The sequence below is a fragment of the Haliotis rufescens genome, unplaced genomic scaffold (genome assembly GCF_023055435.1).
Source record: "Haliotis rufescens isolate VD_foot unplaced genomic scaffold, xgHalRufe1.0.p SCAF_5, whole genome shotgun sequence".
In the NCBI taxonomy this organism is placed as follows: Eukaryota; Metazoa; Mollusca; class Gastropoda; order Lepetellida; family Haliotidae; genus Haliotis; species Haliotis rufescens.
This window is the reverse complement of record NW_025964223.1, coordinates 34,965,789-34,993,504: the sequence shown is the minus strand read 5'-3', so window position 1 is coordinate 34,993,504 and position 27,716 is coordinate 34,965,789. Positions and strand designations below refer to the sequence as shown.

At 41.3% G+C, this 27,716-nt stretch overlaps 1 protein-coding gene across 2 annotated transcripts in view; it reads left to right on the top strand.

The window, feature by feature from the left end:
• The window catches only part of LOC124114713 (E3 ubiquitin-protein ligase SHPRH-like), a 460,251-nt gene that overhangs the window by 416,572 nt on the left and 15,963 nt on the right, over positions 1-27,716 (top strand). For both annotated transcript variants that reach the window (XM_046475414.2, XM_046475413.2), the window contains one exon: positions 8,747-8,925. In XM_046475414.2, the coding sequence (XP_046331370.2) occupies positions 8,747-8,925 (179 nt within the window). The remainder of the gene's footprint in view (positions 1-8,746; positions 8,926-27,716) is intronic.

The following is a 27,716-nucleotide window of genomic DNA, read 5'->3' as shown; positions in this document are numbered from 1 at the left end:
GGCTCAGAACACAAACAAAGTTGTAGAGTTCGTTGCCACGGCATTGATCCAAATTACAAGCAGAAAAATGAGTGTCAAAGCCAAAGCCACCTGCATCCTCAAACTGGCTTCCAAAATAATGAAATACAAAGGAACAAAGAAACAGTTCCTAAATAGGGTATGCCCTAAAACTCAAAAAGCGCTTATCTATAAACAATCATGGACTTGCTTTTACTACAGTGGAACGCAAATGGCCTTAAGAGCCATGGCAATGAACTGACTGCACTAGTCAAAAAACAGGTGATGAAGCCGCATGTCATTCTAATACAGGAGACTAAACTCAGTGAAAAAGCCAAATTCACACTACCTGGGTACACCCAATATAGAAAAGACAGAAAAAGACTTATGCCTTGCAACAAGGGAGGAGGACTAATCACCCTTGTCCACGACAGCTGTACCTCCAAAAATATCGAATCAAACGTAGGAAACCTTGAAACACAAGTAATCTCCCTAAAACTGGCAAATGGCAATGAATTACGCATAGCTAACATATATCACAGGGTTACCCATGAAACAAACATGGAAGAGCTAACAAGACTAGCTCAAATAGTAGGCAAAAATGGGATAATCCTTGGTGACTTTAATGCCCACAGCCCTCTTTGGGAAGACAGGAATGATTCATGCAAATACGGCAAAATGGTAGAGAAATTGGTTGAGGACGACAATGTCATAACTCTGAACAACGGCAGTCACACACGTTATGACCAAGTCCACAACACGTGGAGTTCAATTGATCTCACAATTGCCACCAAAAACCTCGCCTCACATTGCCAATGGCAAGTCCATGACGACACTTGGGGAAGCGATCACCTTCCTATACTCACCTACATAGGTAGCCCACCACAATTAGAGGAACAGCCCAATCCTCAGCCCACATGGGACTATGCAAAGGCTGATTGGCCTAAATTCAGGAAGGAATGTATATCATTCAAGTCCTCAGAAATTGCTTGATGATCCTGATCTTTTTTACCAAAATCTCACCTCAGCAATTATTGCCGCAGCTGAAAAATCAATTCCAAAAAAAGACCACAAAACTGGCAAAACGCCGGTACCATGGTGGAACAGGGATCAGCCTTCGCCCAAGTCCGAGCAGCCAGGACAAAAGTAAGACAACTCAAAGATGATTCTAAAAAAGAGTCATGGCAGACCTTCTGCAAATCCCTTGATGAGAAAACAAATGCTAAAACAGTCTGGAGCAAAATACACGCAATCAGGGGTAAGCGTAAACCCACAAAAATTCCCAAGTTAGCCAACGCCCATACAGTCAAAGAAAAGGCCAACATTCTAGCTGAGCACTTCTCATCTGTCAGCAGCAACACAAATTGCAGCGAAGAATTCAAACAGGAAAAAATGCTTATGCCTAAGATCTCAAAACCGCCGCAAAGCAAGCATCTGGTACCATTTACTGTGACAGAGTTTGATGATGCGATACAACATAAAAAAGGCACAGCTCCTGGTCTTGACACAACCAGCTACCGTTGCTACAAAGCGATGTTAGTCCTAAGGTGATCGTAACTCCCATACCTTAACATAGACTTTCGACAGTCGTAGCGCTGAGGTTGTTTTGTACAACGGCACCCTGATCAAACAAAAAGCTTACTCACTGAGTTGTACGATATGGTCCAAAGGTGAAGTCCCAAAAGCATGGAAACATGCTGCAGTTATCCCTCTTCTAAAATTAGGGAAAGATTAAGCCCTATCAAACTCCTATAAACTGATCTCACCTCAAACATGTGAAAAGTTGTGGAAGCCGTGGTTACAAAAAGGCTCATGCACCACCTTGAAACTGGCAACCACATCAAACCCGATCAAAGCAGCTTCAGGAAGGGACACTTGTGTCTAGATCATATACTAAGACTGGAAAATGAAATAAAAAAAGCTCAATTAAACAGACAATACCTAGCCGCAGTATTTCTGGACTTCAGCAAAGCCTTCGACATGGTATGCAGACCTGTCAACCCTCCCACATTTTGCGGGAGACTCCGCAATTTGATGAAATCTCCCAGTCTCCCGCATCATGGACTATTTCTCTCGCAAAACAGAATTCTTCATTATTTTAAAAATTTGCCTCTCTTGTCCCCTGATTGAAAACAAAGAATGGGAAGTTTACGTCCCGATCTGTACGGTAGGCTCACGGATTAGCGACCGCTCCACAGATGGGCCTTTGTCTAGTAATCAACTGGTAATTAAATTCATGTGGTGAACGATTTAACAATGTAAACTGTAAAGAAAACTCATTTAGACCTTGACCATGTTTGAATCATCAAATGGTTTGCTCATACCAGTACTGTCAAAAGTAAGGCACCGCTTGTGGCAAATCAAGATATTTTACTGTCCACTTTTTCCTGTTTTGGCACAGGTCCAGTTTGGCTTTGTTAAGGGTGTTAACTCTATTGTCCCCTTGGCAACTGGAGCCCACATTACCTGCCACTACCACAATATCATCAACTATAGGTCGAGAACACTGCCTACCTATTCTCCATTTTATCTATTATCAGTGCCAGTTAAAGGAATTACTGTTTGTGCGGTTATGCACAACAATAGTAGCCAAGTTACAGGTGTTTATAATCAGTGTATTTTGAGACCCAGAAACACTGAACACAGCTGAGAGGTCATGGGGTCATTAAGTAGTCCAAGAAGAAAGAATTCCCTCTTTAAAAGGGTGTAGCTCTGTTGTCCCTCGCTCTACAGTTGAACGGGTTATTGTTCTGGGTTCACCAGGACCTGGGCTATCAGTCGCCCATGACACATGACTTTTCACATAAGACCATAGAAGACATTTCCCAGCATGTTTTCTCAGAACTTTGCAGTACGGTGCATGGACACAAAGTATGGAACAAGGCAAAACCTTCAATCCAATATAACGATCAAACCAAGCCCTTAAGCGACTTTGACATTGAGGCAAAATTGTTGGGCATCTGATTCCATAGCTGCACAAAATTTAGAAGTCATTGGACCATTAGTTTCTGAGATATTTGCTGCTGAAATTGACATTTTGAATTTGTTTTGAGTTGTCTGTCCTCAGTCCTTGAGCCTAGAGGCTTGGGATTTTTGTGGTATCTACTTCAGGACCTTGGGTACCTTGGTAAAAAATTTAAAGAGCTTTTTACCAGTTACATTTATTCTCTGTATTCTAGGCATTATGTAATACCCAAAGGTTAAATTTCCTGTGTGTAAGTGCAGATAATATGGGCCGGAAATAGCAATAAGCTGTGCTCATCTTTAAGGGTGATTCAGTTATCGATTATGATACTGCGGTTCTGTTCTCAAGACCTTCCAAATGGCATGCTAGTTTGGTTTTTTTAATTAGTCAGCAAAGAGCCAGAGTCACAAGAGGCTAATTATGTCTCCCCCAGAATGGAGGGAGACATATTGGTTTTTGGCACGGTTCCCGTTGGCGTTGGCGTTGGCGTTGGCGTTGGCGTTCCCAACGTTTCCGGACCATAACTCAGAAACCGTTTGATATTTTTTCGCGAAACTTTGTATACACATTAACCCAGCACTGAAGTGGTGCCTTTTGCTATTAAGAGATTTTTGACATTTTTATTTTTTCTCGTTTCCATGGAGATAACTTGAACATAGACTCTGAATGGGGGTAAGCTTGGTTTCCGGACCATAACTCGGAAACCGTTTAATATTTTTTCGCGAAACTTTGTATACACATTAACCCAGCACTGAAGTGGTGCCTTTTGCTATTTAGAGATTTTTGACATTTTTATTTTTTCTCGTTTCCATGGAGATAAGTTGAACATAGGCTCTGAATGGGGGTAAGCTTTGTTTCCTGACCATAACTCAGAAACCGTTTAATATTTTTTCGCGAAACTTTGTATACACATTAACCCAGCACTGAAGTGGTGCCTTTTGCTATTTAGAGATTTTTGACATTTTTATTTTTTCTCGTTTCCATGGAGATAAGTTGAACATAGGCTCTGAATGGGGGTAAGCTTTGTTTCCTGACCATAACTCAGAAACCGTTTAATATTTTTTCGCGAAACTTTGTATACACATTAACCCAGCACTGAAGTGGTGCCTTTTGCTATTTAGAGATTTTTGACATTTTTATTTTTTCTCGTTTCCATGGAGATATCTTGAACATAGACTCTGAATGGGGGTAAGCTTTGTTTCCGGACCATAACTCAAAAACTGTTCAATATTATTTCATGAAGTTGTAACATATTAACCAAGTCCTGAAGTGGTGCTTCTTGCTATTTAGAAGTTTTTCACATTTTATTTTTTCTTGTTTATGGAGACAAGTTTAACTTAGACTCTGTATTGGGATGGGCTTTGTTCCAGAACTAAACTCAACACCCCTTCAATATTTCTGTGTCTTTTGCTTATAATGAAATTTAAGAATTTGATCTTTTCAATATTATTGAATTCAAAGCAATTCTAGAATTAAAATATTGTGAATTATTTTTGTGGGAATGAACAGATGGGGTTTAAGGTGAAGTAAACGAATGAATGGGGGTTAGGGGAGTGGGGGGAGACATATGTTTTTACGAGAACAATGAACAATAACTTCAAATATAGTTGATGGTGCCACAGAGAGTTGGTACAACCCTCTGGGCCGTGGAGGAGAGGTCTGCTTGGTTTGAGTGTCAAACCCCTACTGCCTAACATCTTATTTCTGTATGTATTTAACACAAATTTGAACAATAAAAGGAATATATTAGGTTGTTGATTCACAATGGGGTGTGCCCTACGGTTAATGAATGTCTAGACAGAGGGGAATACTTAATCCTGTTGGACTGGCACTAATCTTGTTGACATATTTACCAGGTGCTTGGATAGAGATTATGGTATTACAATAGATGAGCATGTCTGGGGGCTAAACCTTATTGAGTCTAAATGGAACTATTTGCTGAAAGCTATTCTACTATAGGTGATGACAGATTTACTCTCTTTAAAACTATGTCATAGCGACTGATTTTGGACAACCATTGTCTGCAGAACATTTGATTCCAAAGGCTCATTACCCAGTAGCCATGGCATGTATATGTCTCCATAACTTAGTTGGCATTATTTATAAGACACTAACCTCCCGTTGTTAATCCTCATCAACATTTCATTGTACATTGACTGTCAGCCAACCTTGGCTACCATATCACTTCCCGTTAATTACTGCTATTTTTAGTATGACATTTATTGCCAAAATTGTTCATTCCCTGAGCTGTGTCGGTTCATCATGCCCATATGTCCAATGTCCAGAGCAACATCGTTGTCTCTTTGTCTGCCCATTATTGTTTGTACTGGAGACGAGTGTGGTTTAGCAATGAATCACGATTTCTTCTTCACCGTCGAGATGGGAGACAACATGTTTATCATCATTGAAATGAGTGTTTTGCCCCACATTGTGACAATTTCGGCGACGGTAGTGTCATAGTTTGGGGGGCCATAGCCTACACCACGAGATCTGACTTGGTTGTGGTTCAGGGAAATTTGACAGCAAATCACTACATGAATCAAATTCTTCAACCTCACCTTCCAATCATTGACCGCCAGAGTGAGCTGTTTCAACAGGACAATGATCCACCACACACAGCTTGTGTCATGGTAGACTACCTTCATAATGCCAAAATCAATGCCTTGCCCTGGCCATCGAGATCTCCAGATGTCAACCCAATCGAACACCTCTGGGAGGAACTGGATTGCCATGTACGTCAACGTCAGAACACGCCACAGACACTCCCACTGGCCAATGCGTTACAAGCAGAATGGTGCAGAATTCCGCAGGACAGAATTCATACACTTATCCAGACAGTGCTGAGGAGATGCAGAGCCGTGATTGCTGCCAGGGGCGGTCACACGAGATACTGAGTTCAGCGCAACCTTGTGGCCTTATATGGCACGATAATGAACAGCTTTCAATGCCTTTGTACAACGACAACAAGTGACTATCGAGCTCCAAAAATTCATATTTGTATCTATCATATTAAATTAAAAATATTGACTTTATTAGGCACAATATATTTATTAAAAATCTACCTATGCGTTTCTTTTTTGGAAGAGTGTATATTACTTGCTGTTCTATAATTATATGAAGAATTGTATAAATGTTACACCATGATAACTTATAAAATCACTTGCTGTTGATCTGATTATTATATGAAAACTTAGTTTAAATGTTACATCTTGATATATCCCCTAATGACAAAGGTTCATTTCAAGGCATCAATAGTGGTAATCAGATCATGGTTGCTGTCAATAATGGTGAGTTGAAGCGATCTGCCAATCATTTCACACATGATTTTGCCGAAATTAATGAAAATAATAATGACTGAAATCTTGCATAATGTAAGTCCAGATACACAATGAATACTTTCAGAACGACATGTCATTTCCGGTGTTACATGCTCATGGGAACGTATGCACCTCTTCACAGCACTATATTTTGGAAAATAAGTATGCACTATTCACAAGAAAATACAGTAGTCATACATTCCAGAGTACCCTTTTTTGGTTTTGTCATTTTAGTTTAATAAACCTGAACTATTTGATTGGCATTTATTAGTTAAGAGATAAATGATGAGTGGGAGTTCATTAAATAAAACACTGCAGGGAGAATAAATCATGAAGGGCGCAGCGACCATGAGCCATTTATTTCTTATATGAGAAATCAACATTATGTACAGCCTCTTTAAGAATGATGATAAAATGTACAAGCTTTAAAACTATTTGTCCGTATTTTAATGATGATGAGTCCAGGAATAAAATCCGACCTCAACAATGCCGAACAAGTCCATTTTATGAACAGGTGGGTTTGGTGTTGGTATTTGCTGCATATACACACAGTCCTCACATTGATTATCTGTACCTTTTCTCCCAATACCGATTGTCATACTTTTGGATGCCATCGCTGGGCCACTGTGTTTATCTGTGTACTACAGCTATATTAATGGAGAACGTCTCACAAGACACTTCCCTCTCAAAAATAGCGTCTTCCAAAATACAATGTCATCAAGTTGCGAGCACAGTTTGACTCGGTGGCTGCTAATGAGAATGATGATTTTGGAAGAGAGAGCCACAGAGAGGTGTTGGTGTCCTAGGGTCGAAGACCCGGACCACCTCTGCATTGTCCTGGGGTGCTCCTGACCCAGCCTAGGGATATCCGGACCTGGGGTCACAGCGACCCGGTCATCCCTGGGGGAGCTCCTGATGACCCAGCCTAGGGATATCCGGACCTGGGGTCACAGCGACCCGGTCATCCCTGGGGGTGCTCCTGATGACCCAGCCTAGGGATATCCGGACCTGGGGTCACAGCGACCCGGTCAACCCTGGGATCTACCAGTCCTGGGGCCGTAGCGACCCGGACTATCCCGTGGTGTGAATGTGGCTGCTCCCTATGAGTTGGGGGGGGGGGGGGAAAGCCCGCCCAGAAGTTGGTGAGAAAGCCGAAACAGCAACAGGGCCAGCCCCTAGTGGTGGCAGGGGACGGATGGTGGTAGCATGAGACAAAGGCTTCTAAATGGTGACACAGCATGAACAGGAAGGGTTACAGGAAGGATACCTGCGCATATGCCTGTTATGTAGAAGAATGCTGGGAAGTGATATTTATACTAATATAATTATTGCTAATAAAACAATGGAACAGCCTTATTTAGATGTACAAGAAAAGTGGTAATATGTTACAACTAAAAAACATAAATTTTGAGTAAGAATTTGTTGGTAGGAGAATACGAAACTGACTGGTTAAAAAAACAGAAGTTGGATAAGATACAAATTACGAGCTACGAGGTTGATGGAGGGAATTAAAATGAATGAATATTTAAAGTGTTTTGGGGAAGAGATACGTAAAGAGAACATTTGATGAAGTAGATATGGAATAGAAATTTAAAATGGATGCTTTATAATCGAAACATGCGAGGTATACGTGGCAAGGAATAAGATTTATAATATACATGGATGTAAAGCCTGAAATTGGGTAGGATAATGTACTGATGAAGGGACATGATATCGCTGCACAAACAATAATATCAAATTAACATTATTTTGTTCGGTGATTCCATAATTCAGATCGATAACCCACTCAAAACACTGGACTCAACCCATGCCGCTTCACTCAGTATATTTGTTAACACCAAAGAGTTCGCGTTTTATTTAGTCATGGTAGAATGGAGATAAACATACTGTGTTTTGAATGTAGAGCTGCGCCTTCGGTTCCAAATTCAATGTAGCGCGGTTAAATCTACAGGTAACCTAGCTCTACATTTAAAACACAGTATGTTTATCTCCTAAATGTTGCTCTTAATATCAGTCACTTGATTGTCAGCTCCAGACTTGATTGTTTTCATTCCAATATAATATACCTGGAATATTGCTTAGTGTGGTGCTAATTAGCAAACAAACATATTTCAAAAGGGGGGGAACATTCATGATTTCGTATTATTGATTTTATTGTTAATTGACAAGTTATTCTTCAAAATAGTTCTGCTTTCATGTTTTGATGTTATAGACTTCATAACTTCATAATATGTTGCTGAAAGACAAGTGATGGGACTGTGGGCATATGGCATCTACTGACATATTTTGTTGATTAAAATCAAGAAGACTTCCTTTAAACTATTTGTTTGATCATCTAATCTTGTTTCCTTTTCAAGAATGTCTAGTGCGCAAAATTGGCAGTTTGTTGGTGCATTTGAAAATTTATCACGTCATGACATGTTTTTTCTGGATCAGTTCAGTAACTGTATTTCATGTTCTGTTGCAGCAAAACCTCAGAGGATTTAAAGAAGATGTGAATATAACTTGTCTGCTGATACCCCTGCACTTGGGTTCAAAAGGGTTAAATCTTATAGAGGCTACTCATGTTTTGCTGGTTGAACCTATTCTCAATCCAGCTGAGGAACTGCAGGCTATTGGCAGAGTTCATAGGATAGGCCAGACAAAGTAAGTAACGCACACAGCCATAATCTGGATCATATATGTTGTAAAATACTGTAGTCAGCAATATCAAGTCTGGATTAGGCACACCAGTGACAGAAACATGTACAAGACTCACAACACAAGTGCATGATGACATGTAATCACCCAATCACCTTGACCCTGTGTTCCAATTTAGTCGTTTATAATAACCAGCAATAAAGTGCTAGAGACATATTCAAAGCAAGGTCCCCACTGGTTCACAATATTATCATTCACAGACGTTTAGTCAGAAGACTTTGGTGACAACAGAAACTGTAGTTTTGAGTAAAGAGAAGAGATGGCAACATCCAATGGAATGCACAATAAAAAGGTGCCATGGTCCATTTAGGTGACTTGAGGTTGAACACATAAATTGTCCACCAGAAGATATGCTAACTGACTGTGTGGTTTTACCAAATTTGGTGTATTTATGGTCCCTTGTAAAAGACATTTTATGTTTGAGCCAGAGACGTTAAATTTATAAACTTATCCTATATCACACTATGTATTTCTTCCTTCTTCTTTCGATCCTTGTGTGGAAACATCCTAAAACAAAGTTTCCAGCTTCTAAAACCATTTCACCCGAACACCCCTCACATCAACAAAGTCACCACCCAAACAATTGGGTCGTGGACTACAATCCTAAACACCGTAACTGGAGTGAAGATAACGTCTAAAATTCAAAACAATAAACTATTGAAACAGGCTAGTTCAAACTTTTTAATTTATCTAATCAATTACACTATTTTCTATAATGAACAGTTTTATCCACTAATTGTAGATAAGTTCTCTTTTATATGTGAATCCTGTTACTATGTTGTTTTATAACAACGTTTCTATTCTAAATTCCCATATTGGGACGAAACGACAAGCACATGTTGCCACCTGACAACTTTTACACAACTAAACTGAAAACCACAGTGACGTGACATGTAAAGTTCATCTTGCACGTGAAACACAACATTTTCATGTCCATTTCATGTTCGTTTGGGTATGTTTTGGCACACTGTTTTACTGTTGCATTTTGTCACACAGTCCTTCTGTCCATTGACTATAGTTAGATAGTTGAATTTCACTTAAATAAATCTGTCCTCATTTCACTTTGCACAGTTCTTTGCACAATCGTGATTCTTTTTCTATATGTTTATCTTCAATGCTTTATCCATGAAGGTATATGTTGCGTAGTAACATAAGTTTAACTTCCGGTCGGGCGGGCTGCGCACGCAGCCTGAACTTATGTGAGTTTTTCAGCGGCCACGCAGCCTTAAGCTTTCCCTCAGGAATTGGGTATTGTTACCTCTTTTTTCTTTGCTCAATATCAGTGACTATGTGAATTACTCTCACGGGATGCCACACCGTACCCATAGGAAAGGCCAAACTGAAGAAAGCTAGTCGTTCTCAAGCGGAATTTGAGGAAAATGAAAGTGGGTGGACGCAAAGGAGCGGTCTTTCGCTACCATAGGGGAGCTGCCCGCCAAGGGGTTGTCTACACTGCGCCTCATGTCACAACTGCTCACTCAGGATATACTCGATGCTCACTTCTCTGATTGTTTACCGTTGGCACAAACACTTTTGCTGAAGATGGCGGTCAAGAATTTAACTCCTGAAACGTGGGAAATTGACAAACCGAGACTGTCAAACCGGTTTGCTCTCCGAGTGACGTCACCAACAAAGATGGTGACTCCTATGATAGCCTGCCATTTGCCATACCAGACAGGAAACCAGCTCTAAATAAGCCCCCTCAAGCCACACCAGTGACTCAGAATGACAGCCTCTCTGCGGAGGACATCGCTAACTTGCTCAACTTCCCCTTGAAGATCATGACTCTAATCCAGGTACAGAAATTTTTACTTTCGATCCGTTTTTGCATTCTCATGTTTCCGTGATATGGGGTTCCGGGACATTCCGCGATATCTGTGATTACGTCAGTTTCCCATCACCGGTGAGTGATAAAGGTGCAAGAATGGAAAGACAAAAACGAAAGACACGCCCCTGATAAAATATCCCCTTTGCAAAACTTCAAAGCATCCCTCAAGATACTCAGAGAAATGGTAATGAAAGTTGGAACACAGCAGGCGCAAGTGATGTATGACAAAGGTTATTGCATCAAGATTGCTACTCTGGGTCAGTCATTTACATGGCAGAGCTTACTACATGAAGATAGGGAATACAGGCAGAAACCGTGTGAACTGCAATTCCCTTGGGGGGCCAGACAATTCCTGTCATGCAGCTCTTGCTTGTGAAAAGAGAACAGCCAAAGCTCAGTGCAATACTCCAGCTAGGTCGCTCACTCGGATTGGGTCAACCTCGCCAGAGAGCCAAGATCAACCCATACTCAAACATACCAATATGCATCAAATGGAACTCGAGGGGCGGTTGTCCCTATACACCATGTCGTTTCACACATGTTTGCAGCATATGTTTTGCAACCAGTCACAAGATAATAGAGCATCCCTCAGTACCAGCGATGCAGTCTCATACTGGGAACTACACTAGTCAGCAGGGCAGTAAGCATGATACTATGGGCATGCCACAGCGTCAATAGCTGCCGATGGGACCTACACCATTTTTTCAGTAGGGCAGTGCCAGAGTTCCCCCTTGTCTCAGCTTGCAGCACAAATTCTATTCATGGGATTAAATGTTACAAGGGTACAGTGACAGTGAAGGGATATAAAACGGGTTACGAGAAGGCTTTGATAGTATCAACAGGGAAAAAATCCCTTCTATTGTACCCACCGAAGTAAACAATCATATGTCATGTTTCACAGCAGATAACTGCCTGAAGGTGGAGAAGAGGATTCACGAAGAATTGGAATTGGGGCATCATGAGACAGTATTATACAAGCCCCGCATTGTGAGTGCTCTTAGTGCCATGCCAAAGGGTAGCACAGACATCCGTTTGATTCATGATTTCAGCTTACCCAAAGGAGGGTCAGTGAATGATTTTGCAACTAAGGAGTCCTTCTCTTACCAGACAATTCATGATGTGCTGAAAGAGCTTCTGCCAGGCGCTTATATGGCTAAAGTTGACCTTAAAGCAGCTTATAGGAGTGTGGCAATACACCCTTCGAACTATGTGTGTACAGATCTGAAGTGGACTTTTACAGAGGATACTGTACCGACATATACGATTGATAAGTGTTTACCGTTTGGTGCCAGACGGAGTGCTTTCATATTCAACCGCATTACCCAAGCCATCAACCGATATTTTGCAAGTTAGAACCTGTGTGCAGTCGTGACATACTTAGACGACTTTTGGATTGAAGCCATTTCTTTGGAGAAGTGTGAACTTGCCCTCTTGTGCTTATTAGACTTTTACACCAACTGGGCTTTGAAATAAACTGGAACAAGGTCAGTGCTTTTCAGTACTTTATCCTTGAAACCTGATCTTTGGTCTTTTGAGTCTTCTCCTGAGTCATTCCTTTCCAGTGGGCTGATGTTCTTAATTGATCTGGTTAGTACAGTCTGACCAACCCTTACATCCACTACGCGAACGTGACCATCAGCACCAGGGTAAATCTTTATGATTGTTCCGAGCTTCCAGTGTTCTCTGGGCGTGTTTTGCGAGATCACCAGCAAGACATCATTTTCTTGCAAATCTTGACCTTGTTTGTTCCACATTTTGTGCATGTTGAGACTTAGCAACCATTCTCGCATCCATCTTTTCCAAAAATGGCGGACAAGTTCCTGAATTCTACTCCAGCGTCTTTTGGTGTTGAAGTCTGTTGTGTCCACACGTTCAGCTGCAAATACATGTCCAGCTTGTCCATAAAGGAAGTGATTTGGTGTGAGTGGTGTGTCATCTTGAGGGTGAGCTGACTGGTACATGAGTCGTATAAGAGAGGCCTATAAGATCCTCATCTGTGCTGTCACCTTTGATGAGGATAGCGTAGATTGCGCACTTTGCTGCCTTAATCATGGTTTCAAATATTCCCCCAAAATGAGGAGTATGCGGGGATTGAAAAAACATTTTACTCCTTATTTGCAAGAGATCTCATAACAAAATCTTAATCCATTTGTCGTACGAGCTCCTTCATTGCTTTAACTGCACCCATAAAGTTTGTACCATTATCTGATACCATGACTTCAGGAAGACCTCTTGTGTTTGCCATGCAATTGAATGCATTTAATAACAAGTCTGTATCTAGATCAAATGCAATTTTGAGATGCACAGCCCTAGTCTTGAGACACGTGAACAAACACAAATAACGCTTTTGTCTCTACTTATTCCTTCCTTGTACTGTTAAAATCGGTCCAGCAAAATCTACACCTGCATCAGTAAATGCTTGAAGTGAAGGTTGTACGCTGAACTTCGGTAATGGTGCCATCACTTGGTATACTGGCTTTGCTTTGTCTCGTTTGCACTTAGCACACTCACTTTCCGATTTTCTGATTTCTTTTCTTCCAGAGATGATCCAAAATTTGGACAATATGGCTGATAATGCCTGATATGTTCCCATGACATGATTTCCTGCCTCATGATAGTGCTTAACAATGAGTTACCCAATTATGTCGTGCCAGGATAATTGGGAATCTTGCTCCAAAAGAAAGACATTCAGCATGTCTCAACCGACCATTTACTCTCATGAGTCCCTGTTCTTCAATTACCGGTTGAATACTAAGGAGTTTGGAATTTGGAGACAATACTTTTTGTCCTTTTGACAATGCAGCCTACTCATCACTGAATTCATCCTTCTGAACCTGGGTAAGTATTCTAATTTCAGCATCTTTGATTTCATCTGAAGACTGTTCTGCTTTTGTGATGAACAGTTGTGTAGAAATCGATAGATCCATGCATTTACTCTTGTGAGTTTTTGCCAACTTGAGTATCTAGTTGGTTCAAGTCTCAAGGACTGTTCAGTGCTAACAGCGAGTAAAGCAGATATCTTGTTCACTTTTTCTTTGTCACTTTTTTCTTTGTCATTGTACCATGACATTTTATGCTCTGGCCATTCTGTTTCTTCTTTTTCTAGGAATTCAGGACCTGACCACGAGAACTTGTTGTTTGCCAGTTGTGATGCAGATACACCTCGAATCAACATGTCAGCTGGGTTCTTTTCAGAGGGAGCATGGCTCCACTGAGACAGATTAGTAACAGATTGTATTTCCCCAACCCTGTTTGCTACAAATGCTTTGAAAGATCTACTGTTGCTTTTTATACAGCAGAGGACATTCAAACTGTCTGACCAAAACTTTACAGTTTGGATTTCAAAGTTCAGTGCATTTGCCACTGTCAAAACTAACCTTAGACCAACTATGGCAGCCATCAATTCCAATCAAGGTATGCTCACAGCTTAAAGCAATGCTACAGGACTTTTAGCTACCACCAATCTACTCCATCTGCTCGTAAGAAATGGATGAACTGCGTACACAACGGCCACATACGCCTTCTGTGATGCTTCCACAAAAGCATGATATGACACAAGGTAATTCTGACCTAAGCACAAACACCTAGGTACTTTTAAGGCATGCATTTCCTTCACTTCTTTTAACCACCTTGATAGTTTGTTTTTCAGGTCTCCAGTTATCTCATCGTCCCAGTCAAAACCAGCTGTCCATATTTCCTGGAGCAGTATTTAATCAGTTATGGTAAACAGAGCAACAAACTCTAATAGATCAAAGAGTTTTGCAATATTGCTCAAGAAGGTTCCTTTTGTGAGTTTTACATCAGTATTGGGTTGTTCAGATTTAAACATGAACACATCCGTTTCAGCAATTCACAACAACCTCAATGTTTTCATTGAAGGTAAATGACCATAACTCTGACAACTGCTTGAAGAGTTCTACACCTTTGTCTTCAGTTTCTACAGAGTCCATGCTGTCATCCATGTAAGTGGATTTTGTAACTGTCTCTGTTGCTAGTGGTAAGTCTGCAGCATGTCACTTTGCATGTTCCTGTGTGACATATTGAACTAAGAAAGGAGATGATGTGACCCCAAATACTACATGACTAAATTTGTATACATCAGGTGCTTCATTCATTTTCAAAGATCTCCAAAGGAACCTGTGGTATGATCTGTCACATTCTAGTATTTTTATTTGCAAGTATATTGCCTCAATATCATAAACAAGTGAAACTGGATGCTTTCTAAAGCGAAGTTAGATGTCCAATAAGTCACGTTGTAGTTTTGGACCTGGATAGATCGCATCATTTAAAGATATTCCTTCATACTTAGCCGATGCGTCAAATACCAATCTGACCTAAGTAGTCAATCTATCTTGCCTTATGATTGGAAAATGAGTCAAGTACCACTCGCCACTCTCAGTAGTCTCATCAGTAGGTACTTTGCGGATGTACCCTTTTTGCAAATATTGCTGAATAATGTCATCATATGCCATGGCTATATTTTGGTCCTTTCATAGTATCTTTTCTATGTTTACCAACCATCGATGAGCCATGTCATAATTATCAGGGAGATTTTGGACATTATCTTTACAAGGATTGCCAACTTGATAACGTTTATTTTCATACAACAATGTATCCAGCACTTTAGCAAGAGCATTGCTTTCATCAGGCGTTAACAGGAGCTCCCAAAACTTGTGCATCAAGGTATTGAGTTTAACATCAACTTCATTTGTGAAGTATACATCTGCAAACACACTGACAGGATTTTTCCCTGGATGTTAAATATTCCCAGTACATGTCCATCCCAGAGGAGCCCTCCTTGCCATTGGTTCTCCTGGGTTTCCTTGAATCTCTCCATAAGAGCAATGCAGATCTAAGTGGTCAATGCCTATCAACAGATGGATTTTGCCCTGTGTTTGGGAATTCAATGTTTTGCAAATGATACCAATTGTTGTTGTACTTTTGCCAATCAATGACCTTCCTATTTTTCGTGACCTTTGTTGTCAATGCTGTAAGGTTTGTATTTACAACGCCATCAATACTTTGAAGTCTAAACTCTTCAGGTTTAGTCTTGAAAATTTCCATTTTTCCATTCAATACATTCACAGATATTGCAGACCCAATTCTACATCTACTTTGATGTACGACCTTGTACTAGCATCATCCAACAATGCAGTCATTGTGACATGTTTGTTGCCATTTGAAAGGATCACTGGTACAGTTCCAAGTGCTATTACAGCCTTTTGTACAACACTAGGTAATATGGCATGAGACCTTTCACCTTCACCCTTTTGAATCTCTTTAGTGTTATTTCCAGTCTCATTACATTCACCTTCTAACCTGGTAGAACTGTTTGATATTTTGTCATGCATATCATACGTACCGGCTTTGTCATTGTGCAACAATCTATTGTGGCTGCTTTTGCACATTGTGCCATGCGTTTACAAGTTTTACCACCCGAAGCAAAGATTTGCTTTCTTCGCAGCATCCCATCTTTCAGAAATCTCCATGCCTTTAAAGACATTACATCTCCACATTTCATTATGTTCTTCTCAAAGACTGCAGTTTCTATCTTTACTGCTGAATGTGTTAATTGATTCTGTCTTTGTGCTAACAAAGGTACAAGACAACCTTTTCTTTTGATCTGATTGGTGAACCTTTTGATCTGACTTACCTTTTTTAGCAACACCATGAATTGCCTCTGAAGCAATGGTAAGGAACTCTGCTTTCCGTATAACCCACATTCTCAAAGCTTCAACAAACTTCAACTGTCTCTCCGTTTCATAAACCCACCTCTGACAGCATGCAACCATTGGTTCTGTCATCTTTTTAAGTAGGCTAGCGTAGAACAACCCATTTCCTAACTCTTCGAATCTATTATTTTCTTTCAGATTGACAACTTCAACATCTAAAATGTCTGCAAACTGTTCAACATCTCTGGCAACACCTTCAAGAATGGGTTTGAAGTTACACAACCCTTCCACATGAATGGCTATTGTACGCCGTCTACCCCCATATTTTCTTTCTAACCTGTCTAACCTGTCATAGGCAACAGGGGGCTGTAGGGTAGCCTAGTTGTTAAAGCGTTCACTCATCATGCCGAAGACCTGGGTTCTATTCCCGGCATGGGTACGATGTGTAAAGCCCATTTCAGGTTTCCCCGACCGTGATATTACTGGAATATTGCTAAAAGCGGCATAAAACCATCCTCACTCACTTACTCACTCATAGGCAACAGCACTGTGGCCTAAACTTTCAACGCTTCACCTGATACAACTGGAGGAAGTTGCAGGAGACTGATCTATACATGTCATGAAGGCGGCCTTCCAACTCTCATATGTCTTGACATCTCCATAAAACACTGGTATCGAAACACGTTTGAGTTGCTTCCACATATCATAACAAACAGCAATGTTTTGCTTTTCTGTGTTTTCAAACCTTCTTTGTGAACTCATACTGATCTTAAGTGTCACACAAGCACCCCATCCCCATGTTTCCTTCATTTCCATATGCTATTGTCTGTTTCACAGAATAATCTTTTTTAAGATCATATTTCTGTTCATCTTTGGTATTACCTCCTTTCACACCACTTGTTGTTTTCTTATTTTCATTGAGGTCATGTCAACTACAGTTTGACCTCTACGAAGATCAGGCTTTTTATCACCTTTGAACACCCTGTACAATCTACGGCTAGACAGTGAACAAGTACTTGAACCATTATCCAAGTACTCCTGTGTTATGTCTATCACTTCAGAAGTTTCACATTCATGTTTTGATATTTCAGCATCAAACTTGTTCACATTCTCTGTAGCATGAACATCTGTGAAAGCCTGTGTAAGTTTTACCATAATATCCATGACTTTCACCTGAAGAGAACTCACTTCATCAGTGCCTTCTCTAACTGCTTTTCGTGTTGACATATCTTGTTCTACTAGAGTATTCAGCTTATTTCTTCCCTTTGATAACGTACAGTTTGCTTTTGTTTTTTGCTGTTTAAGGCTACGAGTAAGCTGTTCTAATTCTTCATTTCCTTCATTTGAAGGTTCCATTTTATCGCTTCCTTTTTGGGAACTGATTGACTTTGATTCTTATAATCCTTGAACTTCATCTGAAGGTTCTATCTTATTGCTTCCTTTTTGGGAAGTGATTGACTTTGGTTCTGACATAACTTGAGAAACAATAACAACTGCAATTATAATTTTCAACTGAAGTTAATACCGACATTCAAACTCACCTGTTTCCTATTCTAGTACAGTTGAAAATCAACTGAAACCATTCTGCATTAACAAACCACACTCTACTACTATTAAATGGAGTGAAGATAATCCCTAATATTCAAAACAATAAACTATTGAAACAAGTTCAGACTTTTTAATTTATCTAATCATTTACACTATTTTCTATAATGAACAGTTTTTATTCACTAATTGTGGATAAGTTTACTTTTATATTTGAACCCTGTCACTATGTTGTTATATAACAACATTTCTAATTCCCATATTGGGACGGACCGATCAGCACATGTTGCCACCTGACAACTTTTGCAAAACCAAACTGAAAACCACAGTGACGTGACATGTAAAGTTCAACTTGCACGTGAAACACAACATTTTCATGTCCATTTCATGTTCGTTTGGGTACGTTTTTGGCACACTGTTTTACTGTTGCGTTTAGTCACACATTCCTTCTGTCCAGTGACGTAAACGGTCTGATCACCTGACACCGCATGCCACATCATTCTCTTTCTCTTCACCTCCGTGTGGCAATGTGCTATTGTGTAGAGAAAATATCTTGGGTTTTGTTTTTACTTTTTCTGACAGTGAGTTCATGTATACTTCTCGCAAACAATATGGGGAAGGACCAGATAAAGCGTCCTGCCTGCAAGAAGTGTCGTCTATTTTTTTCACCTGTGGATCCACATGAGTTATGCTGTGACTCTCGTGGTGTTTGTAAACCTGGTATCTGATGTTCGGAATGTTCTCACTGAGGCCTTAACTAATTGCCTACGTAATTGCGAAAAGCGGAACACTGATCGGAGATCAAAATCATGGGATGTTGAACATGGACCATCCCAAGCGGGTTACTACTATAGCTAGTAGTCAAATCCATTGTCAAACAACCACCTGACTCCTACCATCATGTCTTTATCAGACGAGGACGTTTTTCTTCATGATGATATTCCCGCTAAAACCTCACTATCAACTAATTCTAGTGTTCCATTTTTGCGGACAAATTCTCAGTCAACTACTTTGGACAAGCACATGGTTTTAGCAGTAAATGCTCAGGACCCATCTGCAGTATTACATCCGAATACTGACTCAGTTGGTATTCTACGACCATCAGCTGGATGTCATCTATCATCGACTTCCCGGGATAGCACAGTTCGACCTGAAGGCATAGTTTCACCATGTCCTGTCTCCTCTCTTCAGGTTCCACCGGTTTTATCCACTGCGGCTGCTATCGACATATCTTCCCTTATGATTATTCGCAGAATCAATCTTCCAGGGGTTGACATTCGAAGGATCGATCTTCCAAGGGTCAATATTGGATAGACAGACGGTCTAAGGATCGACTTTGTACGGATCGATTTCCAAGGATTCGACCGTCTGAGGATCGGCCTTCTAGAGATCGACCCTACACTAAGCAGATGGGAGATCGCCATCACACCAACGAGATTTATTCTGACTCTACTGAACATCGTCACTCTACAGATTGATCTAACACCTACAACCATGGTTGCTCTAGTTCCATCTTCTGTCATCGTCATCCCCATAGATCGCGATCATCTGTCTGTGACACTCAATGCCATTACTGTCGAAACTCATCTCGAAGCTATAGATACGACAGAGAGCTTGATTGGGATCGATACACTTCTCCATCTTCATCTTCTCATATCAAGCCATGCGGTACTGTCCGTTTTCCTCTCCTGATCGTTACAGGTATCATCAATATCACCCTTATTCAGATTACCGTTTGATGCGTGATTACTATCGATATGCGCCTTCTTCACATTGACATCAGGATTGCCATACTCACTCACTCGCTCTCTTCTCCAGTCTTTGTCAGTGGTTCGTCAACAGCACTCCGGACAGTCAACTTTACCACCCAGAGACTACAATCACGACTGCAATCGCTGGCAGCTCCAGTTACCTTTGCTACAGCTAAGCTCGTCACCACGCCTACGCCACTGGAAGTTACCTCTGACAGTCCAGATTAACCTCTTTTTATCTATGGGTGGATCCTGCTGTAATACTCCCCTGGATGGCGGACACGCTCAATCTTCCTCGTAGTATGTCCGAGAATGACAGAGCTGCCTAAGAAATTGGAATTAGCCTTTTCAGCTTTCCGTCGTTAGAAGGATAAGCTGTCTGCACCCCGGTTTCACATTGCTGAGACAGGTACTCATTGGAATATTGTGATATTACTTCGAATTCCTCTTCTTATTGTCCATCATTTAAGACTGGGAACTGGCTCATTTTGATGTTACCATAAGACGTACTCTGCCTATGTTGTCTACCATACTGTAGTCTACTGATGCTGTGGCAATGTCTGTGGCCCATGCCAAATCATTGAAGGGAGCATACATCAGAGGAGCTCTGAATTTAATTCACGACTAGTTCCAGGATGTTATAGACCTCATCACTCATAATTTAGAGTTGATTACCACCTTACATTGCCGTGGCCTTCTCAATTCTGCCTTTGGGATGAGCACCATGAAGTGCGACTGTATCAGATGCCATGGTCAACAACCTATTTATTTGCAAACAGAATACAGGAAGTCGTGCAGGATTTTATGAATGAAACTCATCTGCAGGTGTTGGATGAACTCCTTTGCCTCCAGAGGCAACATTTAGAGGATCAGTACAGTCAGGACCATAGACACCCACAATTTAATCCATCCCATCAGGATCTCCACATTGTCATCAGTGCTAAATCGAGTTCTTCTTGTGGCAGAGGGCGCAGCCATCAATGTGGCTTCAAGTCTTCAACACCAAGGTCAGTTACCTTTACTCTGGAGATTTGTCCAAGCCAAGCGAGGTCTCCGCCAAGTGACTCCCTTCATCTATGAGAAGACAGGGACCTTCCACCTCCAGTCGTACCAGTAATTCCATCACCAGTAGGCAGAAGACAAGGACTTTTTGCAGCAATGCAATAGCAGACTCCCTATCCTGTCCGGATCGACCATCCTTGACTGAGTGGCGTCTACATCCGATGATATTCAAGTGGATTTGCCATATTTACCATCGCCCAGAGATCGACCTCTTCGCCACTCGTTTTAACACACAACTACCCAGATGGATCAAGAGGCGTGGGAGTACAACACTCTGGCTATATTGTGGCAGAGTCTCAACACTTACACCTTTCCCACAGCATTCCTTCTACCTCGGGTGATTCAGAAGGTCATAATCACGACACAGTTACGTCTTCTTTTTGTCGCGTCTTATTGGCCAGCTCGCAGTTAGTTCACCACTTTGGTAAAACCCCGCAAAAAAAAGACACCATCAGCTTTCCTTTCGAAGACATCTTCCACTTCAACCTCACTACAGCCTGCTGCATCTGTCACTGGACACCCTCCATCTCTGTGTCTGATTCATCTTCAGAAGTCCCAAGTGCTAAAGGGTACTCGAGCTGAGTTGCAAAGACCATCACTGAGGCTGATCGAACCTCGACCAAAGCTCCATATGACCATAAATGGAAGGCTTTTGAGTGATACTGCCGTGGCAGGGCCATCACCTGCCCTGCTTCCCCACAACAAGTTGCAGAATATATTCAGCATCTTCATTCTTTCAGGAAGCTCAAGGGTTCAACATTGTCTCTCTATATATCACGATATAACATTTATACAAAGTTTTCATATAATGTCTGGGCTGTGGGTAAGAGCTATCCTTCGCAGGAGAGTCAAACCCCTCCTGCTTAACATTTTGCTGCTGTATGTATTTAACACAAATTAGAACAATAAAAAGGGACATGATTGGTTGTTGATACACAATGGGGTGTGCCCTACGGTAAATGAATGGCTAGACAGAGGGGAATACTTAGTTGGACTGGCACTAATCTTGTTAACATATACTAGCCACATAAAGAAACTGTGCACGGAGAAAATATATTCTGGATTGAAATACAACACAGCAAGAACAAAATGATGCAGACGCTGTAGCAGCTGAATGATCGGACCATAACAAAATGTCAACGGGACCTGAACAACATCTGTTACGATGATGTCAGAAGATCAAAATGGAGTAGGGGTCATACGACAAAGTCACAAAGTCAATAACAGGTATGACCACCCTGTGCGTGAATCACAGCAGTGCATCGGCGACGCATCGAGTCCACCAAATGGGCATGGAAGGCCTGGGGAATGGCCTGCCATATCCTCCTCAAATCCTGTGCCAAGTCACGGACGTTATCTGGAGGATGTGGAAGACGACGCAGACAGTGCTCCATTTCATCCCACTCATGCTCTATTGGGGAGAGATCTGGAGAAACTGCAGTAACATGACATTGTTATGGAAATCCATTGCGACCCTAGCCATGTGAGGACGAGCGTTGTCCTGTTGAAATGTCAATCCCGGGGGCCATGACGTTGCAGGAAAGGAATGACCACAGGCCTCAGAATCTGATCTCTGTAGCCAACACCGGTGGTGCCCTGAACAACCACCAAAGGGGTTCGGTGCCGTACTGTTATCCCACCCCAAATCATCACAGAGCCACCTCCAAAACGATTCCTCTCCACAATACAGTTGCGTGCATAACGTTCTCCCAAACGCGGGTAGACACGTTGGCACCCGTCACTGTGGGAAATGTTGAACCTCGATTCACCTGTAAAGACAACATTTCTCCACCATATTCGAGGTTGGCGAACATGATTTCGACACCATCTTAGGCGGTTGACTCGATGATGGTGTGTCAGGATGGGACGTATGGCAGGGCGTTGAGGTCGAATCCCGTACTGACGTAAACGATTCCTGACAGTGTTGGGATGGATACGGCGCAGTCCAGGAATTGTCTGGGACGTCGTTACTGCCGTTTGGAACCTGTGTCGGAGATGTTAACTCGAATCCATCTGTCCTGTCTTGGCGTCGTTACTCGGGGACGTCCTGAACGTGGGTGGTCGCAACGTCATTTGTGTTCTGATAACGTCTCACCAATGCCGATATCGTGTTACGATGGCATTGGAAATGTGTTGCCACCTGTTGTTGCCTCATTCCCGCTCGGATCATTCCAATGGCTTCATGACGCTGTGCAGCTGTCAATCTTGGCATGATTTGCTTGTGATATGCTTGTGTCTGCGCCTGAGAAGTTGACAGCGAATTTTGAGTTGCACATGCTGTGTACAGCTGCACAGGATGCACGTGCAGTAACACATTGCACGTCCATATAGGCCCCCATCAATGATGTCATATCGCATGGCACGGGCATGAGCGTTTGAATGTCTCCAATAATTGCTGTGTTCAAACCTATATTTCATATATGGACGGTGTGCCCTTATATCTATATTTTCTCCGTGCACAGTTTCTTAATGTGGCTAGTATATTTACTGGGTGCTTGGAAAGAGATTATGGTATCACAATAGACGAGCTTGTTTGGGGCAAATCCTTAATGAGTCCAAATCCAAATTGAAGCATTTGTTGTATGCTATTCTAATCTAGGTGATAACTTATTTACTTAAATACAATAGTTCAGGGCAATCTATCCAACTATGTAGACATAACATTTGTGTTATTGAATAGTATGTCACGGAGATGGGTTCGTTACCCCAGGCTAGCATCTATCTAAAAAGCTGTAACTGAAACTACTAATATTTTATAACTGCATTTTTCCTGGATCCTAATACTGTAAATCTTGAAATTAACACTAGTGCAAATTAAATGTGAAAAATGTGAGTCATCTTTGTTCGCATTAATAAAACTTAAAATTTATATCTTCAAAATGACTATCAACAATAAGACATCCTCACTGCTCACATTGATTAGTGGAAAAACCAGTCTGAATACAAACACAAACACGGTTTATTGTAACAAGTATATAACAAAGAATAGGAATTACACAATAGCCATCCGGTCAGTTATCACTGCTGGGGTCAAGAGTTTTAGGAAAAAGCACTGTTTATTGTTTTTATGGAAGTGCTCTTCTCAGCGCTGATAAGCGGTGCTATTTATAATGTTTGATTAGATTAAGGTAAGGATATGTATCATTCCACTGGCAATGGGGTGGGCATTGATATTGAGTCACATTTTTGCCTGGGGGTCAGAAGTCGTATTAATTTGCAGACGCATTAATTTCAAGATTTACAGTATGTATTACTTGCTGTTCTATAATTATAAGAAATTTTGTATAAATGGATCACCATCTTATAAAGAACTTGCTGTGGATCTAATTTATTATATGAAAACTTAGTATAAATTTTATATCATGATATATCTAGCGTCTCTTAACTCGGTCATCGCTTCCACGACAGGCGTGATAATGTCAATGGTCGCTGAACTCCAGGCTCTCATCTGTTCTTACAAACTCACTGATTTTGTCCACCTACTTGCGACCTGAATGTTATTCTTTCGGCACTTGATGTCGGCATATTGTGAGCCTCTGGATGAAAAGGACTTCAAACATGTCACTCTCAAGACAGTCTTCCTGTAGAGGCAGCGAGAAACATGCCTTAGACGTCAACAGAATTCATTTTGAGGGACGCAGTGGCAAGGTGCATCTTGGTCTCTACTGGGACTTTATCTCAAAGAACCAGCTTTCAGGTCAACCCCACAGATTATTCAGCATCCCATCTTTGGCCTCTGTGTTACACCCCGAGGATTGTAAGGACATCTCATTGTGTCCGTTCAGAGCTTTGCGCATCTCCCTTCAGATCATCATGTACATCATGAATAAATGATTGAGGTCTGCTGTTTTGTTTATTATTTGTAAGCTCAGGTTCCCTGATCAAGTACTCATTGGAGAGTCAACACTCATCCGCAGAGACAACGGTCTTCGACAATAAAGTCGCCGTTAGTCGCGGCTGTTTCGTTGGTGTCTTAAACCCTTACCTGCTCACCTCTGTCTTGTGCATGTGATGTCTCAGTATTGGTTTGAAGATCCTGGATGTTGTCGATCATTCCCTCTTCTCATCTTAGAATGCTTCAATCCCGCAGTGGGATTGATAGCTTCGACAAAGCATAAAAAGAGATACCAAGCTAATCAGCCTTACGTCTTAGAGCATATGTGGCTGTTTGTCTTTTTGAACTAATTGACTCGAGACCCCTTCCAAATTGGTTATAAGTAGTGGTTGAATCGGTCCCCTACTTCAAACTATGCGGTCGTTCTTGAAATGATGTCCTATGTGAGGACACATAACGCATGTTATACCCGATTTCCTGATGTTGTGTCCCAGTAACGTAAAGGGGTCATGTTACTTATTACAGTGTTCTACCCTCCAGCTTCCACGTGTATATCTCACAGTTGTAAGACCACAGGCGAGGTAGGACTGGGACGGGTAACTCGGGTACTCGGGTCGGGTAGGTCCTGAGCAGGACCCGGGTACCCACAGGACTACCCTGACCCGTGGTTAGTCACGTGATATATTGTTTGATGACAAAACTCACTATAGCTCATTGGTTACACTACAAGTTGCTAATGTTCGCATTTCTTTCTGATGATGCACACATTCCTTTTGACTGGTATATGTTTGAGTAAAGATAAAACTTCAGTCAACTTCAGTGTATGCATGATCTGATTGTTTGATACATGAATCTAAATAGTTTTGGCCAGGGCTGCGATAAAACAAATCCCAATCAGACATTTTGTTCCCAACTCTTGAGACCTGCAGTGGGTACCCAGTTAGGGGATCGGGTATCCGGGTAGTAAATTTGGACTCGTCCCAGCCCTAAGGCGAGGGTATATCTGTGATCCACCTTCCAAACCGTGGGATAAAATGCATAGTGTGAGATAGGATAAGTTTAAAATTTGAAAACTTTACAGTAAATTGTATATTTATATACTTATCCTATCTCACACATTATATGCCTGTCCACCCATCACCGCATCACAGTTACACCAGCCTGTCAGCACCAAGAAAGAGAATGGCATAGGGTGTCAGGTCATCACACTGCTTGCGTCACGGTGCACGGTATTGTAGTGCACTGACCCAATTGTTTGGGATGTGACTATAGTGATGCGAGGAGTGTTAGGGCAAAATGATTTTAGAAGCTCGAAACTTTGTTGTAGGATGTTTCCCAACAAGAATTAAAGTGAGATAAACATGAAAATTTGAAAGGTCACATGACAAAGACTTGTCAAAAGACAGGTAAAGTATATTCATCATCAAATATGGGTCAATATTACTAAAGTAAATTGTCACAAGTCATGCATTGTCTGCAATTGGAATTTCTGGATGATGACTTAAATTATATGAAGAGTGTGAACCAAATTTCATCAGAAGACTCCTCATATATAAACACCTTTGGATAATCATTAATATCAGTCATTATTATTGAGGTCATAGGTCACACTTTGATGACAGGGATGGATGGATTTTAACCAAATTGGGAAATTCTTGTGAATAGAAAACCTCTATAACCTCAGTGCCATAAGTCCATATGTTGGCTTCCACCATACTATATAATCTTTAGATTTTCAACCAAAGTCCTCTTAACTGTCATCTATCCATAATTAGTTGTACCACTGATAGTATCTCTCTTCCCAAGCCTCTTGTGCATGTGCCAATTGAGAAAACCTTAATTCTTTCTTGTCCTGTACCGCTCCTGTCAACATCTTGAAAAAGATATCAATATAAATTCTAATTCTTGCGAATGCTCTACCTCTATTACATCTTTGCCATAAATCCTGTATTTTGGTTTCAGTCACACTAACTAAAATTTTCAGATTTTCAACAGACGTCCTCTTCACTGTCAATTACACAATTAGTTGTTCCCCATATAGCACAATAGCAACTCAAGCTATGACGTGCGTTATGGCGGGAATCTCACTTCTTTTCTGTGTATGCTAGAGTCAATATAGTTGTTACAATCTAGCACTTGGTGGTAGTCTCATTAGTCTAAAATTATTCTAATAGTTTTCTATTTAAACAGACACAGTAAGTCAATATTAATAGTTGATAACTGGAGTGACAGATGAGTATAAGCTGGTCTGAGGTGTTGTTGTGAGGTCGTAATGGAGTCTCCCTCTACTCTTGGTTGCAAGAAGTGTGGTCGGTTCATGATCACGGAAGATCCTAATCATATCTGCTGGAAGTGCAGAGAGATCATATGTACGGAGGAGGCATGATGTGAGCAGTGTGCAAAAACATCTAAGAAAGCCTTTTTAAAGTTAGCTGAGGCTGTAACTAAGGCTAAGAGGCGAGAATCGGCCAAGAAGAAAGTTCACGTCATTACGACAGTCTACGAGCAGGCCTCTGATTCCCCAGTGCCTCCTACACCTACTCCATGAGCATGATACAACAATTAATGAAGCAACAGCTGGAGATGATTAAGGCAATGTTTGAGACATCGTTCTCTGCCTTAGACAAAGTTATTGAGAATATGAAGACAGTATTGGCTAAGGAGAGTCCTCTGGCCAAGAGGCTGCTTGGGAGACAGTCATCTGTTTATGCCACAGCCATGGCCATACGGTCTACCCCAGCCGAGACCATCCAGTCAGCCGACCAGCGTCCAACCAGCTTTCATGCTTTACCATTCCATGATACACGGTCATCCAGATCTCTGCTTGGGTCCCGTCAGGGTACTCAAGCCCATACTCCCCAGCTACACCATGTGTTCACCGCACGGACTCAACAGGAACCCAAATGACTGTCCAACCGTCTGGCTTACCGGCTTACCGGATGAAGATTACCGTATGGGCTCCATTATACATGGGCAGCACAGTTGCACAGACCTTAATCATTCCAGAATCCTGTACACTAGCAGGGGAACATGTAGAGCGTATG